Here is a 20,621-nt window from a genome sequence, read left to right as displayed (position 1 = left end):
GAGGAAGTTATAGCAAGGTTGTTGGTAATAAGTTCAAAGCAGCTGTTTTTCTGTTTCATTCCATAAGCTCATTATAAATTCAAAACAATAATTTTATATGTTCACAGCCTTTCTTTATCATGGGTGCATACATGTGTCCTTGTCCCTGGAATGAATTTTTATTTTTGATCATAAATCTTTCATGGCTACTTTTTTCCTAGTGCAATTTATGAATTGTAACTTATGAAAGCTTATTGAGCTCCTTTTTATGCAGCGTTTACTTGGTATTCTGTGAGGAAGGGGCACATTCTATTCTTGATTCTAAGTTTATTGTATTTTTGTGAAAAATTTTCATCTCCTTAAACTTTCTATCAATTATTCTAATTTTCTAGAATCATTTTAATTAAATCAGGAATTTTGTAAAATCATTAATTCTTATAAACAGCTTTAATTCTTGGAAATTCATTTTAAGACCACACCCATCTCAGCCATGCAAATCTCGGGCCATCTCCAGCAAGCTCACATGTTTGCCACAGCCTTTACTGTACCACTCCTGTGCCGTATACACGTACACACATATGCACACACATGCACACATTCACACAGACACACACAACCATTATACAAACAGACACACACAAACACATACTATCAGTAAATAAAATTTTTAAAACTGAAAGCAAAAAAAAGTGCTATGTCTCATACTGAAAAGGTATTTACATGACTTCGATCAATTCTTTCAATCATATTTGTTTATGCTATGATCAAATTGTGATTTAAGTGACATATTTGCTCTTTTCTATCTCAGGTATAGCAGTGCCACCTCTATAATTATTCCATGATTTTCACCCTCTCTTACTTAGCCTGCCTTACTATCATTTCTTTCCCTAGGGATATAACTAAGACAATTGTGATATTTAAATCTTTTCATTTTTTAAAAAATGGCATTAAAGTATAAAGTTTCAAAAGAGAATTTTGCATTCATTCATTTCATATCATTAGAAATTAGCATAATTCATTTAAGAAAGAAAAAATGTATGATTTTTAAAATGAAAGAAATCTGATACTGTAAGATTGAGGCATACTTGTAAATATACAGATACATTGGTATACCGCACAGGTGACGGAGGACATGTACATTATAGAACAAGTATTAGTATGGAGCATTTTGTGTTCGTGGGTCACATGGTCTTTGCTGTAACTGTGAACACACGTTAGTGAATCTCAAGGCACAACACTGCATGTGAGTCTCCCTATTTCTAAAATGGGATTTATAAGAATAAAAAAAAAAATTGGCTCATAGGCTATGGCATAGACACCAGTACTTATAGATACATCAGTTTTAATTATCTAAATATCATTAACCATGAGGCTAAGGATATAGCCCGATGGTACAGAATTTAATAAACATTCACAAAGCCTTAAGTTCAATTTCCAGAGCCACAACCCCAACATATAAATAAAAGAAACATCAAAAATTTTATTAGCCGATATCCTACATTTTAAGGTAAATTAATACTGAACAACCTCAATTTGTTTGATTGTCAATATGTTATTAAATTCTTCTGTTAATATATAAAGGGGGAGTAACTTGAATCCATAATCGAATTCAGATAAACCTTATCACTTCTTCTTAAACATGTCCAAATTTACAAATGAGAAGGAAAAATTGACCTAACAGCTCCAATGCACCAGGTTCTCCTCCTATGTCCTATTTGTCTACTCAATAAAAGACTCTACAGCAGAAATGTGTTAAACACCCGAGTGCATTCCGTCAAGTCGTTTTCTTTGTCCAAGGAGGAAATCTGCCACCCACAGACAGCCCTTATCCTGCTGGTTCTTGTCCAGGTCAGGATGAAATTCAGCCTCAGCCTCTTATCCTGATGGTTTTTTGGTCCATGTCAGGATGGAATCCAGCCTTCGACCTCTTATCCTGCTGGTTGCTGTCCAGGTCAGGATGGAATGCAGCCTCTGCCTCTGGTGTAGCTTTGCTGTTCATACCACATGATCACAACAAGACACAGCAAAGCCAGAGAGGAGCTTTACAGTCAGAGATCGGCTGATGCCCCGTCACTGTATCTGTGCTGACTGACTCCTACCTTCCGAGCACTTTTATTTACTGATTCTCCTTTCTCTATGTTTAAAAATGTGTTTATGGATAACATTATTTTTTAAATGATCTGTCATTATAGATGAAGGTGACTGTGCTCAGTGTGTGCCCTGATTTAAGGGACAGTCCATCCAGAAAGTGTCACAGGGTGAAGAAGACACCATGGCTTCTCCTCCTCACTCATTTCCTGTAGTAGTCAATGACTCTGAGACTTCAGCGTGCATCCAAATTCCCTGGAGTGCTTACTAAAACAGATTGTTGGGCCTCACTCCAGAGTTTCTGATTCAATAGGTTTGAGATGAGGCTGGGAATTTGCATTTTGGATCCAGTCCCAAGTGATGCTGGTACTGCTAGTCTGAATGAAACACTTTGAAAAACACTTGTTTAGAATCTCATCCCTGAAGGCAAATTACAGTTACCAGAGGAGGCATTAACACACCAAGACCCGGATCCATCATGGATCAATTGGAAGGGAATATTTTGAAACTGGAGATGAGTTCTTTCCAAAAGTGTGACCAGTGGTTGTAATATAGAGGCAAGGCTGAGAAAACACACAGAAAAAACAGTGGCCTAAGAAAGTTTACAAGATCTTAGCAATTGGTGGGAGATTATTTTTCTTAACAGATTCTTTTATTATATAAATTGAAGGCAATTTTTATGTAGTTATTTCATAACATAAATAAATAGTATAGTATAGGACCAGTAAGATTATATTTTTCCCAAGGGGGAAAAGTAATTGTGATGAAAGCTAATTATCTCAGTGTGACTGATAAAACCCATAATGGTGGAAGGAGAGCGGAGACTCCTACAAGCTACACTATGAGTTCCACACATCTGCCTAAAGACAAAAATTAAAAATAGTGTAAAGGTAGGAAATGCTTCCATTATTTGATGGTAATTTAAATTTATTTGATTCTACTAATTGTTTAAAGTGATTACATGATTATAAAATGTTCCTTCGAAAACTGTCCTTTGATGACCTGTGGCAGTGTCGCTCTAGAACCCATATCATGATCAAACTCATGGCTGCCCTACCTCTACAGTCGTAGACTATAGGCATGGGTCACTCTGTCTATGATATTCTGGTGCCTCAGAAAAGTATCTAAAATATATATGTTGGATGTATAAGATGCATACATTTTCTTTCAGTTCTTTGGATGTTTTTTATTAGCATTGCACAGGAATCCAACGTCTAGATACTAAGGTACTAAATCCTTTGTTCCTGTTCTCTCCCCACAGTGAACGCTGCAGATACACTTTGTATGGACACACGGACTCCGTGAACAGCATTGAGTTTTTCCCTTTCTCCAACACTCTTCTCACCGCCTCTGCAGACAAGACCTTGTCCGTGTGGGATGCACGAACAGTAAGCAAATTACCTACCTTCTCCCAAGGTTAATTAGTGCAAGCAGTGGGAACCACTCTTTAGGTAATGAGTATAACTTTAAAAGTATTTAAAGGAAAGCAGGATTGAAGTAAGTTACATCAGTGTGTATATTTCATGTACAATACAATGTAATTTGTGTGTGTGTGTGTGTGTGTGTGTGTGTGTGTGTGTGTTTGTGTGTATGAAAGAGAGAGAAAGAGAGAGCAAGAGAGGAGAAAGACCATCTGTGTGTCTATGTCTGAGTCTTGTGTATCTGTGTGTTTGAGTATGTGTGTTGCAAGTCTGTGGGTGTGTGTGTGAACGTGTGTGATTTTTGTGTGTGTCTGTGTGGTTTCTGTGTGTGAGTCTGTATGGTCTCTGTGTATATATATATAAGTCTCTGTGTGTCTATGTGTATGAGTATATGCGTGAGTTTGTGTGTGTTTAAACCTGAGTGTGTGAGTCTGTGCGCATGTCTCTCTGTGTATATGTTTGTGATTTTTTTATGTGTGTGAGAGTCTGTGCATGTGAGTCTGTGTGTGTATATGTGTGAGTCTGTGTGTGTATAAGTATATGCATGATTTTGTGTGTGTGTGAATCTGAGTGCGTGAGTCTGTGCACACGTTTCTGTGTGTGTATGTCTGTGATTTTGGTGTTTGAGTCTGCCTGTGCATGTGAGTCTGTGTGTATGTGTGAGTCTGTGTGTGTTTGTATATTTGAGTATATGTGTTATTTTGTGTGTGTGTGTGTGAATCTGAGTGGGTCTGTGTACATGTCTCTGTATGTGTATCTCTATGATTTTGTGTGTGTGAGTCTGTCTGGGCATGTGAGTCTCTGTGTATGTGTAAGTCTGTGTGTCTCTGTGTGTATAAGTATGTGTGTTTGTCTCTGTGTGTGGATATATGAGTCTATGCATGTGAATATGTGTGTGTTTCTGTGTATATGTGTGTGAGTCTATATGTGTGAGTCTCTGTGTGTGTGTGCGTGTGTGTGTTTACATGCAAATGTCTGTGGTGCTGGGGCACTATGCTATGGAGGTCAGAGGAGACAGCTGTTCACTCCTTATGCAATGTGGGTTCAGGATGAAACTCAGGTCCTCACATTTGGATTACTCACTGACCATTTACCTGCTCCAGAGAGAGAAAGAACTTGCAAGAAACAAAAGAAGATAACATATACTTTTCAAAACACATATTCACAGAATTTGAAGAATACTAGTTTGTATTTTCACATTCATTTTAGCAATACTTGATGAGAATTATGAAGAAATCCAATTGATTGCAAGAGAAAATGTTCCTACAGTAGATAAGGAAGAAACTTTCATTATTAAAATTAGAAAATTCAAATTATTAAGTAAAATGAAAATGTCAAGGAAATGATTGTTCTCAAATTCTGCATATAAAAATGACAATTCTAATCACACAATGCCTTCACCCAAACCACGCTAGGTGTGGTGACTTCATTTCCAATTTTTGAATATATTTAAGAAATAAAACCTAACCCCTTCCTATAAATCACTCCTACTTAAAGTTAAAATTACATACGTTATTTTAGAGTTATGTACCATATTATGTCTGTACAATATGAATTATTACTGGTTTTGAATCAAATGATTCGTGAAATAGCGTGACTCAGTTTGTCGTTGCATGTTATGAGGTGTTGAAAGGGGTGACCACTGTTGTCATTCCTTTCCTCCCTGTGGTAGGAAGACTTGTGTGATGAATAGACAAAGGTCACAATGCCTGATCTGTAATATTAACTTCATCCCTGGTATTTTTCTTTCTAATAATACTCAAATATGTGAGTTAATTGATAAAATGATATATTATCTGGGCATACAGAAGGTCTGGACCTAAAGGAAGATGAATGACATCTTTCTCTTATTAGAGAACTAGTAACAGTTCACTTCTGTCACCTCAGTGTGATCAACTACTCTTGAGGCACATCTTAAATATTTTTGATGAAATAGGAAAATGCCTAGTGGATTAAATTCCCATAAATTTGTCTTAAACTCCACTTCCCACAGTCAAACATATACTAGTCTTAAATCATTAACTCACCATAGAAGCTGATTATTACAGATAATGAATGTGGAGACCTCCAAGTCAGTCTCCCAGCCAACTAGACAGGACCCGCTCTGAATTCTGTGGGAGAAGAGGACTGTGATATAAATCTCTCTAATTACCAGGTAGAGATCATAAAAGAGCAAGGACTATGGAAACTCACAAAATTGCTGTTTTACGGGGCTGAGTGTCTTTTTTTTTGTCAAAGTTATAAAACAATAAAAAACTATTTTATTAAAATTAAAAACAAAGATTGTTTTCCTGTCAGAAAATGATAGAATATATGATAAATTTAATGAACGATCATGATGCCTTCCTAAAAAATCAACCTGAAAAATCCCCATCCCTAAGTAGTTTAAAGGACTGTTTAAGACAAATGCAGTGGGATTGTTCAGTCATTCCCTAACCCAGTGAGAATATTAATGCTACTGGTATTTTTTAAGCCAAGGGATGTGTCTCCTGGGTAGTACTGTCTGAACGACAAAAGGCAAGACCCAGTCCTGAGCTATGTCAGAGCAGAGCTGGCAATGGTCACATTTCCTCACTCAGAAAGGTCACAACCTGAATGACACATGGTGGCCTTGACTGTGGCACTTGTCCAGAGACAACCTGTCCTAACTTAGCTTTAGCCAGAAGATCCAGAAATCCATCACTCTGAGTGCCTGCCTATAACATAAAGAAACCAAGCAGTCCCAATGAAGCTAAGCTATTGTGTCCTGTGTGTGTGTGGCCCTGTCTTTGTCATAGTTCAGTCTTGCTTTCCAGAAGTGCTGGGATCCGCAGCAAGAGCTGTGTGCTCTTAGAGGGGCATCAAATTAAGTAGAGCTCAGAATGCAGTGGTGTGGGACAAATGGCCTTCACCTCTTCTCTCTGGGTCCTATTTCTCCTCTCTCCTCCCCTCCCTTCCTCTCCCCTCCCCTCTCCTTTCCTTTCCTCTCCTCTCCTTCCCTATTCTCTTTCTCCTTCTCTTCCTGCTGCTCCTACTCCTTGCTCTTCATTTTCTTCTTTATCATTGTCTTCTTTTCTTCTGTTTTTTCTTCTTCTCTTCCTCCTCCTGCTCCTCCTCCTCTTCTTCTTGAAAACAGATTTTTTTCCTCACCTAATATATCCTAATTACATTTCCCTTCCATCAGCTTCCCCCAGTTTCTCCTACCTCACTTCCCATTTGGATTCACACCCTTTCATGTTTCTTATGAGAAAAGAAATGGACTCCTAAGAGATAATAATAAAATAGAACACAAAGCCAAAAGCAAACATATGGGAATTAGTCAAAACAAGAAGGAGGAAAAGAACACAAGAGAAAGCAGAAGAAATAGAAATGCATCAGTTCATACACTCAGGACTCCCACAAAAATACTACACTAGAAGCTGTACTACATATACAATGGATTGGTTGGATACAAAGACAGAAAAAAATATATTAATAAAATAAAATAAATATAAATAAAAAGGAAAAGGAAAGCCTTTGCAGAATATTATGAGATAAGAAACCTCCAAAAATATCACTGCACTTGTTTTTGTCACTGTCTGCTGCTGGGCATGCAGCCTACCCTTGAGATCAGTTTGTTTCCACCCAGTGAGACTTAAAACTAAATTTTCCTTTGCAAATGGTTATCAGTTAGAGATTGTTTCTGGATTAGGGAGTTGACATCGTGGGCTCCAAGTAAAAGGTCTTTCTAGGTATTGGAAAGCTGACACTCAGGAGTAGGAATCAGATCTAAGGTGGTTACTTCGTGGATTCACAGGAAGGAGTAAAACAGATTACACCAGAGTCTACTTAGTCCTCTGGGAATGGAGACAGAGAGTGAGGAGGGGCCAGAGCTGAGGATGAGACTGGGAGATTGGATTTGGAGTAGAGGGAGAATAAAGATCTGCGGCTTGCCGACTGCCTACTTACTTCTATGTGAGGTTCCTGGTTCCAGAGAATGCCTGCAGGAGTCTGGGGTCCCCAGTTTGACTGTTCCGTGGGTTCTGAGGGTACTGTTTGTTCATTTTCAATTTAGTAGTTATTTACTGGAGGTTGAGTTCCAAACAAAAGTATTGGTCCTCAGAAGGTCACAGAATCTTGTCCTCAACAGATATGCAGACTTTTAGGGAGCAGTGTTATACATGTGAATTAATATGAGGTATACTAATTATTGTATATTCTATAATGGTTGATTTGGCTTTTTTGTAGCATTTACTGAGTATGTCATATCTGCAATCACTGTACTTATAACATCTACATTGTACTTAGTAACGTCTGATTAGTTTACTCTAGGACGAAGGATACAGGTTTATCAAGTTACCCACAATCAGCCAATGGAGCCAGGGCAGGAAGCACCCTGCCTCAGAAACCTTTGGTTTATGTCTTGTATTACTCCGGTGATGTGTTAACCCTTCCACATGCTACCAGAAGAGTTCTCAAGTTTTCCTTAAGATTGTCTTACACTTTTACAAATAGACTGATACTTTCTATGTGTAAAACAGAGAGAGAGAGAGAGAGAGAGAGAGAGAGAGAGAGAGCGAGCAAAATAGTTTTATAAACATTTTTCAAGACATTTATCAAGATATGAGTTAGTTTTATAAAATGCATAAATAGTCTTAAATATTTTAAAACAAACTAAAGAATTTGGTTTCTGCAGAATATAAGAATCTGCAACAATTATAAGAACTTGTACCAATTACTGCCCTTACATAGATCTGGCAAAAGAAACTCTGACAAACATGTTATCTGATTCTCTGTTGCACTTTCCTTTGAAAATGGTACCTTTTGGTTCCCTATAATGTCACCTTCCTTTGAAGGGATAATTAGATGTATAATTATTTTCAAAACTTATTTTCTGATTGCACACCGTTAACATATACTTGCCATCACCCAAAAGGTCAGCAAATCATGAATATACATATTTGGCAGCAGCCGTGGGGTGCGTGTGGATAAAAATCCTAGTCATCATTACAACGTTTAAAAAAGTATTTTGTTAAAAAAAAAAAACTATGTGAGAAATTCTGTGGGAGCAGAAAACATCTTCTTGGCAGCCTCTGACTCACTAGGAAGATTGTGAAGATTCTAGTTATCAAAGTTCAAGTTAGCACAAAATGAGCCAAATTAAAAAATCCTTCTATTTCTTTAACTGCTATGATCATTTCAGGATCTTAAAGACACCCCTGAGGTTTTTCTCATAGAGCAACTCTTGCCTACCTGGCTTTGGGGAGCTTCATATTTTGTACATATGCTCTAACAAGACTCACCACTCTTTCTCTTAATAACTTCCAGACTTCTCCATTCTTAAACACTCCAAGTTGTTACTACATAGGATTAGCTACATTAATATGCAACAATCAATCTTTTGAAAGCCCTCTGCCATCATAGCCACATGACCTCACCTCTCTCTTCTTATTGGTGAATTTGCCTCTGTTCTTGCAAAGCATGCTTTATCCTTCCATGAAAATCCTGGGGTCTGAAAGGACAAATCTTTGGAGAGGCAACCAAGAAAATTTTGTATTTACAATAATTAGCTTTACAAACTTTACAATTTTGGTAGTTATTTCTTTGTAACATATTTAATGTTGAATTTGATAAATGAACCATTATTTTCCTCACCAAATGATAAATTCCACCAACTTGTTAACATATTAGACAGTGGCTAATAATCGTTTCGATAATGTGGCAGATACAGATACATTTAAAAAGTCAAACATACTTAATTGTTTAGCTATTAATTCCTGACTGAATCCAATCGTATGTATTTTATATACCACAGCACAGCAGTATAACACAGTCATTTGGCCTGGATCCAAACCCATGATCTATTGTTTATTAATAGGGAGACTTTGAACAAAATGCATAAATATATTGACCTCAGTTTCTTCAGTTATAAAATATGTACTCTAGTAGTGCATGCCATATAACAATATGATAGATATTCACTTATAAGTGAGTACATACCATGCACATCCTTTTGTGTCTGAGTTACCTCTCTCAGGATGATATCTTCTAGTTATGTCCATTTGCCTGCAAATTTTCATGATGTCTTTGTATTTAATAGCTGAGTAGTATTCCACATTTTCCACATGAGTATAAATGACCACATTTTCTTTATCCATTCTTTGGTTGATGGGTATCTGGGTTGTCTTAAATTTCTGGCTATTACACATAAAGCTTCTATGAACATAGTTGAGCATGTGTCTTTGTGGGATGGTGGACCATTACTTGGGCCCAGGAATGGTACAGGTGGGTCTTTGAAGTAAAACTATTCCAAAATATTTTGAGAAAACATCAAATTGATTTAATTTACATACAGGGATTTACTGTGGTTAAAATACTTATTTGCACTTTTTAAGATACAGTGAATTGTTTTAATAAAATGCTTTGCCAACATATACCAGGTGTTTTCGATAGGGATATTATGAAAGAAGATAACATAAAGAAAATCATCTATATAGGCCAAGGTCACAATTTATATAATTTTATAAAATGTCTCAATTTATATAAACAGTCTACTTCAGTGGTAAAGAGCAACTGAGTGAGTATATATTTACTATAAGAATTTTTTTGTAGAAGTACATAACTTTCCAAAGACGGCTTAAGCCATGTTAATTTTATATATTTAAAAGATTTCATTGTTCCTTTCAACTCAGAGAGAAATGTGATCTATACAATAAAGCTTTTGTTCTCCTAGACACTTTAGACAATTTAATTCTTACAAGGAACATTGAAATTTTCAGAATAATTTAACCATATTACTTAAGAAAATGAAAACCAGATAAACAACTTTTGAAAGGTTTTCTACTATTCATCATCCTTTCATAATTACAACCTCTTCCCTTGAGAATCAAAGTTGATTTCCTTTTATGGCTGCATTGCCATTTCCATGTTATAGCCACAGAAAGTAAATAATATCTGAATATCAAGTCTTAGATACTTATTTCATTGGCCTGCTGTTCATGTGAAGACATTGTGAAACCCTGCTTCTGACTTCACAATCTCATGCACTTTGCTATTCATTACCTAGATTCAGTGAAATTACATGGACAAGAGTTGGTGGAGTTAAGGGCTGGAGAGAGATGGCTCAGTAATTGAGAGCGCTGGATGCTCTTCCAGAGGTCCTGAGTTCAAATCCCTTAAGTTCAATAAGCCTTGGCCCTGAATACATAAAATTTCCAGCAACCACATGGTGGCTTATAACCATCTGTAATAGGAACAGATGCCCTCTTCAGGTGTGTCTGAAGAGAATGACAGTTTACTCACATAAAATAAGTAAACAAATCTTAAAAAAAAATAAAAAATAAAAAAGAGTTGGTGGAGTTAAACCAAAGCAGAGGTTAGTTTTACTTGTGGGAGAGGCTTTAACCTATCTGATTGAATGACTAGTAAGACTGGCATAGCAATAGTCAGATTATCTTAATCATAGAATGTGTTTTACCATACACAAGGATAATCTTCTATCGTTTCCAGTCTTTTCTTTATTTTTTCCTTTTTATTCTTTTATTTATTTATTTATTTTATTGAATATCTTCTTCATTTACATTGCCAATGGTAAAACCTTTCCCAATTGCCTCCTTCCAAAAGTCCCCCTCCCCTAAGGTTCCCTACCCCTCCTCTCATCCCCTGCCTCCATGTATATGCCCCTCTACCTGACACACTACCACCTTCCCACCCACCTACCCACCCCCATCCGTTTCCCTTTGTTGGGGCCTCTATTGAGCCTTTACCTGACCAAAGACCACTCCTCCCACTGATGCCCAACAAGGCATTCCTCTGCCACATTTTTGGCTGGAACCACGTGTACCCCTTAGTTGATGGTTCAGTCCCTGGAAGTCTTGGATGTCTAGGTGTCTGAAGTCATTGTTCTTCCCATGTGGCTGTAAACCCCCTCAGCTCCTCTGGACCACCCTCCAGATCCTCCGTTGGGGACCCCAAGCCCAGTCCAATAGTTGGTTGCTAGTTTCTGCCTCTGTATTTGTAGGGCTCTGGCAGGACCCCTCTGGAGACAGCCATGGCATGCTCCTTTTGGTACACGCTTCTTGTTGTAGTGTCAGGGTTTGGTGACTGTTTATAGGATGAATCCCCAGGAAGGGCAATGTGTGGAGCAGAGTCTGAAGTAAAGGCCACCCAGAGACTGCCCTACCTGGGGACTTCCAGCCGTTTCTGCTATGTCTGTAAGATGATGTAGGTTTGAAAGTTAGGTAGAAAGAAATTGAATCCATAGTCTCTAACTTCCTGATTGTGTTTGGTACACTATGATGTTTAATATCTCTAAAGTTTAAGATTCTCTTTTTAAGTGAGAATACAATAGAAATAAGCCTTAGCCCTGAATACATGCATGTATACATACATAAAACATAATACATGCATGCATACATACATACATATGTACATATGGCAAAAATGTCATTTATTTGTCTCTTTATTGGTCTCTGAGAATTGTGTCATGGTCTTCTCATAGTCTCTAGTCCTGCCTCCTTAGAGGACAGGTTGAATGCAGCTTAATGACTCTGAATGGTTTTATAACAGATCATTTAGCTCAGGGTTTGGTCTGTTGCTGTCCCATTGAGGAAATCAGCCACTGTAACTCATTGCAGTGATTTGTAATTTCACAGCCGTATAATGTTGATTTGACCTGTCTTCCTGCCTGTAGTTTCTTAATTTCAGTTCAACATGTAGAAATCACTTAGGAATAATCTTGTCACCGTTATTTATTCTTTGGCACCTTTGGTCTGTTAAAGCTTCGGTGTTGACAGGTTGGCTATACCTTGTGTAGTCTTACCTTTGAATTCATTAGTGTACCACATACTAGTTATACATTTTATGTGTCATTGATGAAACTGGATATTAAATTTTGGCAAGGGGTTCTAGCATCCTACTATGACTATGATCAGATAAATAAAACTTTATCACTTGTTCTGTAAGTCTATAGCAAGCTGACTGAATGAGTACAAATAGAGTTTGCTTTCCCTAGACCACTTTGGAAAAGCCAGTGTCAATCTGTATCTAGTTATGTAATGGCTCACACTAAATTTACCATATTATAGATTATATATACGCATAGAGTTTAAATTTAATAAAACACAAAAAAAATTTAAATGGAAAATCAACATCTTTGATCTCAGTAAATAAGATGTTTAAAATTATAATGTAAATTAATAACATGAAAAAGATACAAAATATTTGTACAGAAAATATTATAAAATAATACAGTGATAATTTTAATGCAAATATTCACACACATACACACACACACACACACACACACACACACACGCACACACACAAGTGAAATTCCAGATTCTTTAACTGCGAGAGGCAGGCCCATGATATAGCTTCATTATAAATTAATATGTAGATAAAATGGAAGTTCTCAAAGGAAGGACTTGATCTTATTTTTGTTTGAATGGATTTTGAAAGGTTATTCAATTTTTACTATATTGTTAGATGGAAGCAGTTGATAAAACTTTAAAAGAAGATTGATAAAGTAGACAACCTTCTTATTATAGGTATTTATAATATTACTATTAAATAGAGTATTGAAGACCGATTCCACCACCCTACATAAGAAACCCAATGCAGAGGCCTGATAAAGATCCAAGTGTACATTATGTAATAAATACCCTTATCTAAAAAGTTAAAGTTCCCTTAGACTTTGTGTATTTTCTTTGTTATTTTCTTGTCATTCTTCTGGTATTTATTTAATTTAGTCTTCTCCTTCCCTTTTACACACTTCTGGCACTGTGATCCTGGGCAGTGATGATGGTGAGGTGTGTAGGCGGGGCTCTTTGGTGTTCTAATGCACGCTGAGAACTGAACTATGCTCCCAGCACCACTTCTTGACCTTGACAAACAATCATTCTTGGCATTGTTTCCTCTCAGTTTCTCTGCTTTGAATGTTTGTTACTTATTCCCAAATCCCTCTGTGTCTATTTCTCAAATGTTTACGAACCTTGGATATCTGTTTCCAGTGTCATCTAAGTTGAAAACTCTTGGTACCACTTTGTCAATGAAGTTTTGCTTTAATTTTTAGGTTTCTTTATCACACAAATAAAATAGTATTCAACATAGAAGGAGCATGCTTAAGTATACAAAAAAGCTCCAAAGCAACCTTAAATAAATGTAGTTACTTTTCAGCATTATAAGCTTTCAGATAATAATATATTTCCATTATACTTGCTCTTTTCAAAATAATCAATGACATTCTATGCCTAGTATTACACAAACTACTTTCCTTAATTCTCTTGAGTATTCTATATACTAGTATATATACATTGTCATTCTTAACTTTAATGCATTCACTGAAATGTTATAATACATTTAGTACAGATACTAGTTTTTGATATTGGCACTGTTCTAATTTGACCTTCTGAACTAAGACTGTAGGGTAAGTGCATTTGCCCATGCCTGTCAACTCACTTCCTTTAGAAAGATTCTAGGATAGCCTAATCTGTGTTTTCAGAAAGCATTTAAATCACACTGACTAAAGCTTTCTCAAAGGTTTAACAAACCTGATGAAGTATAGTTGTCATTTCCCTAATTTCTTTCTCAGCCTGCTTATCCTTTGAGTATAGGAAGGCTACTGATTTGCTTGAGTTGATTTTATAACCTGCCACTTTGCTGAAGTTGTTTATCAGCTGTAGGAGTTCTCTAGTGGAGTTTTTTGGGTCACTTAGGTAGACTATCATATCATCTGCAAATAATGATAGTTGACTTCTTCCTTTCCAATTTGTATCCTTTTGACCTCCTTATGTTGTCTAATTGCCCGAGCTAGTACCTCAAGTACAATATTGAAAAGATAAGGAGAAAGGGGGCATCCCTGTCTAGTTCCTGATTTTAGTGGGATTGCTTCAAATTTCTCTCCATTTAGTTTGATGCTGGCTACCGGTTTGCTGTATATTGCTTTTACTATGTTTAGGTATGGGCCTTGAATTCCTGTTCTTTCCAAGACTTTTAGCATGAAAGGATGCTGGATTTTGTCAAATGCTTTTTCAGCATCCAATGAAATGACCATGTGGTTTTTTTCTTTGAGTTTGTTTATGTAGTGGATTGCATTGATGGATTTCCGTATATTGAACCAACCCTGCAGCCCTATTTATTATAGCCAGAAGCTGGAAAGAACCCAGGTATCCCTCAACAGAAGAATAGATGCAAAAAATATGGTATATATACACAATGGAGTACTATGCAGCCATTAGAAACAATCAATTCATGAAATTCTTGGGCAAAGGGATGGAGCTGGAAAACATCATACTAAGTGAGGTAACCCAATCTCAAAAGATCAATCATGGTATGCACTCACTAATAAGTGGATATTAGCCTGGAAAACTGGACTACCCAAATCATAATCCACACATCAAATGAGGTACAAGAAGAACGGAGGAGTGGCCCCTGGTTCTGGAAAGACTCAGTGTAGTAGTATAAGGCAAAACCAGAATAGGGAAGTAGGAAGGGGTGGGTGGAAGAACAGAGGGAGGGAAGGGAGCTTATGTGACTTTCGGGGAGTGGGGGACCAGAAAAGGGGAAATCATTTGAAATGTAAATAAAAAATATATCAAATAAAAAAAAAAGTATAGTTGTCAGTAGCGCACGAGTATACTTGCTTTTCAACACTCTGTGCCCTTAAATTTCAGCAAATAGTGAGGGTAAATGAATTTGCCAGTATTGATTATATATTACTTAATTCTTATAATCATAATACATTTTCATCATTAAATAAAGTATGGTATTGACCCTACCATCAAAATTGATGTCTTTAAACTGTATTCACATTTAAAGTATTTCTCAAAGAATTTTGCAATGAAAAAGAATCTTTGTTTATAAATTCAAACAGTTTGGATATTCAAGCTGAATTTCAGGTAATATGTTATGATATTAAAATAATTTGCAATGCACAAGAGTTTTGTTACTTACTAGGTCTATTAAAAAATTATACTCTTTTATTTATTTTTGAGATTATATTTTAATTACAACTTTTCTCCCTTCCTATTCCTCCCTTCAAAGCCTCCCATATATCCTTCCCCACTCTCCTTCAAATTCACGGCCTCTTTACTCATCAATTGCTATTGTATGCATATATGTATTTGTATATAGTCTATGTCTGTGTCTATCTCTATCTCTAATCTACATCTTCACCTACCTCTACATCTACATGTATATCTACATCTACATCTATATCTGTGAGTTGGACTATATTAAATACCACATGTCAACGAAAGCAAACAGTATCACATTATCTAACTCCCTCAGCTTGGTTATTTCACATATAACAATGCCTACTTATTTCAGTTCACCATTTTGTCACAAATGGTAGTATCTCATTTATAATGTTGTGTGCGCTTGCATAATTAGGCAATTCCATGTATGTGCATTGCATCTGTTACTGTGATGAAAAAGGCATACACACATATGTATACTGTGTGTGTGTCTATGTGTGTTTGCGTATGTGTCTGTGTGTCTGTGTGTATGTATGTGTGTGTATGTGTGTGTGTATGTGTGTGTGTGTAAGATACACAAAGGTTCCAGCTGCTGCATATCTGTAGGCTTTCAACTCCTCATTCTCAGGAACCAGAGATTTTAAGACAAGTGGGCACGTTGACTCCTGCTTGCATGTACCCACAACTAACTAGTTCTGTTAAAAGTGGGTTCAGAGTGGTATCTCTAATTCCTAGTCAATGTGACAGAATTCATTCTAATTAATTATAATAATTCATTCCAATTCCCCTATTATCAACCCCCTCCCAACAGTGATAAAAAACAATTATTATCTGCCATATATTAAAGTATACTATTCAGCCTTATAATGTACAGAAAGTAATCTCAGGAATATATTGAACTCAGGCTTCTTAGAATGCAAACGTAGAAATTAGGGCTCATTACTGATTCTGAGCTCCTTGGGTCTTCAGTCATAGACTTTATTTCATTGATGTCTCCTTTGGGTTTCTGTCCTATGGTGCACATTATTGTCAGATTTATCAAAAACGGTCTTTCCTTGAAATATGGTATACTTTTATACGAACATTCCTCCTCCAAAAGTCAGAAGCACATTAGTTTTTACTTTCATATGATGTATTTATTTATTTCCTTTATATGTTTTCTGTTGGTTTAATGTACAGTTTTCTAAGCATATAATTTAACTTAAGTATGCCTTACTTAAAATTACAAAGAATCTAAGATTCCATGGAATATTTTGTCCACTGTTGTGTACCTCAAGGATACAACTATATGCATATAATATGCTTCTATTTTAGTCATTTTTAAGAAAGTATTTTCATTTTACTACATTTATGCTAGACTTTTCTAATATGATATGTTTGTTTTGTTATTGAAAATGGCAATCTACTTAATTACCTTAAAAAATTCTGGGCATTTATCTTGAATTTTATGATTTATATAAAACAAGTTTATTTTATAAACTAGCATACAATCAAAGTTCATGAACATCTGATGGATGTTTGAGAAGGAAACATGCATACTATTTCCTGGGTGTACAGTTCTCTGCCTCTATCTTCCTTTACAGGTCTGTACCATGTCCTGTCTTTCCCAGTTGGTCTCCTGCTAATTCTAATGTTTCATTCCTCTGTAATTAGCATGTCTCTTTGCATCTCCTAATTTTTACTTTATAAATCCAATTGTTTCATTGTCTTGGTACACAGGGGTGATCATTTATCATTACTGTGAATTGAGCCTCTCAGTACTGGCAGGAGTCATGTTTGTCACCCTGTGTCTCCTGTGTTTAAAGTAAGTTGTTCATTAAAATGGCCTTTTGTTTTAATATTATTACCAAAAAAGCATGGTGTCTCAGTACCCATCGCCTTGTATTTAGTTATACTAAATTATCTTAAGTGTACTGTATACAGAATATTATTTGATTTCTGTTTTGTGTACTGAATTGAAAGTCATTTACTTGTAATGGAAGAAGCAAGCCTAGTCACTCATATTTGCTGATGAGTATTAAATGTTTGATTACAATGCTGTCATACTATGTTTTATAATAATGAGGTGTTTTATGCTTGTTGTGTCTATACACAAAGTGGATTTTGATTTTCTTCTTGCATGTTTCTTTAGATGTACAATAACTTCACTTTTGTTCTAAGACTTAACATTTTACTTGTTTTCTATATCTCCTTGTTTGGTAGATTTGTTTTTGACATGTTCACTTATCTGCATTTTTAGTGGTGTAGTCTGACCAATTGCCTACATCTTTCCCTTTCATCTCTTATGGATTAGTTTTTTAAAAATTTTTTGCATTTATTCTTAGTAGGAAAATACAATCACATCATTTTCTCTTTTACCTTTCCTCCATCCATTCATTCCCATATAACCCTTTTCTCTCTCTTCCCCCCCGCCACACACCATACACATCTATGGCATATATATGGATATATTCATAAATTTATATGTAAAACATACTCAGCCCATATGTTATTTGTATGTATGTGACTTCAGGGCCTGCCATTATTGGATAACTGATCAGGTGTGCAAGATTATTTCTCTCACTCTCAGCATTCCTTAGTTGCCTGTAGTTCTTTGTCTACGATTGAAGCCCCATGTTAGCATGTCTGTTGATCTCATCCTTACTCTAGTCTTCTTTTGACAGCCATGTTGATGAGACTTCATTGGTGTAGCTTCTTCGACATTTCTAGGAGACAAAAAGAAGTGGTTCTGCCCATTGCTTACCTTACCTTCTTTTTTAAGATTTTGTTTTTGTTTTTACTATATATGTGAAAATATTGTCTCTGTCTTCAGACACACCAAAAGAAGGTATCTGATCCCATTACAGATGCTTATAAGCCACCATGTAGTTGCTGGCTCAGGACCTCTGGAAGAGGTGTCAGTTCTCTTAATGGCTGAGCCATCTCTCTAGCCCCTAGCTTACCTTTGTTAGACATTCTAATTATAATAAATTGGATCTCTCTGTTTGTGTCCCATTTTAGGCACTATGATTTGACTATTTTTGTTTCTTTTTTATTTTCATTTTGGATGGCTATTGTATATCATTAGTGAGCATCATTATATTGCTAGATGGATCTATCTTGGCTAATAACATGTGGCTATTTTAAAATAAGTTTCAAAATAAGTTTAGTATTTAAAAATAAATTATTTTCTTTTCTGTTTTTCTGTCCATTTAAGAAAAAAATATATTGAAATAGATTCTTCTCTCATACACTATATACTGACCACCGTTTCCCCTCCCTCCACTCCTCTTGGTCATCCCCAATCTACTTCTTCTCTGTTTCTTCTTTGTAAAGGGGAAGGCCTCCAAGAGACCACAGCCAAACAGGACAAAATATACTAAGACAAGGCAAAATCTCACATATCAAGGGTAGACAAGACAATCCAATAGGAGAAAAATAATCCCAAGAGTAGGCAAAAAGAGTCAAGAGATATACTCTTTCCCACTGTTAGGAATCCCACAGAAACACTAAGCTATCAATCATAACAAAGAGGCTTGCACTTGCCCCTTCAGTCTCTGTGAGCTGGTGCAAGTCCTGCTTGGTTGATTCATTGGGCCATGTTCTCCTGGTATCTTCTATCCACTCTAACTCCCACAATTCCCTCCCCATTTTCCCTGGATATTCCCCATCTCTGAGGGGAGGGACCCAAGGGAGAATGCCTAGACTCTCTCCTCATTGTGTCTGGCTGTGGATCTCTGTGCCCATTCTCATCTGTTGCCATAGGAAGACACTTTGATGATGAATAAACACGGCATTGATCTATGAGTATAGCAAAGAAAATATAAATTAATGAAATGATTTATAAAACCTCTCTTTTTTTCTTATTTTTATTTTAAGGCCAAACTACTTCTTTTAAATGCTTGTCAATATTAGCTGGGTCTGAAGGGTTGAGGCACTCCATTTCCTCCTTATTTTTGCTTTTGCTGCTTTTGCTGGGTTGCAGGAAGCTTTGTAAGCTAAATCAGTTGTGATTTCATCCTCTGACTTCCATCTCAGTGTTACTTTTTAGCAAACAGAAACTGTTTTTCTGCATTTAAATAGTCTAAGCTTATAGTTTGTCCTGGTATTTCAGACTCAAAGGCACCCTATGTTGTCATTATGTAAAACATAGTTCATGTGTTTGGAGAAGTAGTCAGTACATAGATATTAAACTATACATCCTTAATCATAATATGCATTTATTTTACTATGAAGTATTTAAACTCTCTGTGGTGGTTTGAATATGCTTGTCCCATGGGAAGCAGCACCATTAGGAGGTGTGGCCTTATTAGAGGAGGTATGGCCTTGTCAGAGGAAGTGAGTCACTGTAGGGTGGGTGAGCTTTGAAGTCTCTATGCTCAAGCTCCACCCAGTGTAGAAAGCCTTCTCCTGGTTATCTTCCCATCAAGATGAAGCACTCTCAGTTCTTCCAGTACCATACCTGCCTGCACACTGTCACTCTTCCCACTATGATTCTAATGGACCAAATCCTCCTCTGAAACTGTAAACCAGCTCCAATTAAATGGTTTTTGTTTTTTGTTTGTTTGTTTTTTTATAAGAGTCACCTTGGCTGGAAAAAGTACTGAAGGAGTTGAGGGGTTTGCAGTCCCATGGGGGCAGTAACAGAGTCAACTGGCCAGACCCCCTGGAGCTCCTGGAGATTGGACCACCAACCAAAGAGTACACATGGAGAGACCCATGGCTCTAGCTGCATATGTAGCAGATGATGGACTTGTTGGACCTAAGTGGAGGAGTGGCCCTTGGGCCTGAGCGGGTTCAATGCCCCAGTGTGTAGTAAAATTACAGGGTGGGAAGGTGGGAAAGGGTGGGGAGGGAAGTACCCTCACAGAGGCAGGGGGAGAGGGAATGGGATAGGGGTTACTGGAGAGGAGACATGGAAAGGGGATACTATTTGAGATGTAAATAAAGAAAATATTCAATAAAAGTAAAAAAAAGAGTCACCTTTGACATGGTGTCTCTTCACAGAAATAGAAATCTAACTTATACACACTCCTTGTTCCTGTTCTTTGCAGTTCCTTCACAAACATTTCTTTTCTTTTTTTAAATGTATTTATTTATTTTTTACACTCCATATTTTATCCATCTCCTGTCCACCCTCCGACTGTTCCACATCCCATACCTCCTCCCCACCCCACCCCCGTCTCGCAGAAACTAAACAGAGACACAGAGAAACTAAGAG

At 36.7% G+C, this 20,621-nt stretch overlaps 1 protein-coding gene across 1 annotated transcript in view; it reads left to right on the top strand.

The window, feature by feature from the left end:
• Spag16 (sperm associated antigen 16) overlaps positions 1 to 20,621 on the top strand; it is a 979,959-nt gene that overhangs the window by 604,129 nt on the left and 355,209 nt on the right. The window contains exon 14 of the mRNA XM_052193590.1: positions 3,329 to 3,455. Within this exon, the coding sequence (XP_052049550.1) occupies positions 3,329 to 3,455 (127 nt within the window). The remainder of the gene's footprint in view (positions 1 to 3,328; positions 3,456 to 20,621) is intronic.

Source organism: Apodemus sylvaticus, chromosome 9, assembly GCF_947179515.1.
Source record: "Apodemus sylvaticus chromosome 9, mApoSyl1.1, whole genome shotgun sequence".
NCBI lineage: Eukaryota > Metazoa > Chordata > Mammalia > Rodentia > Muridae > Apodemus > Apodemus sylvaticus.
Note: the sequence above shows the minus strand (reverse complement) of the source record. Positions and strands in the feature narration are given on the sequence as shown.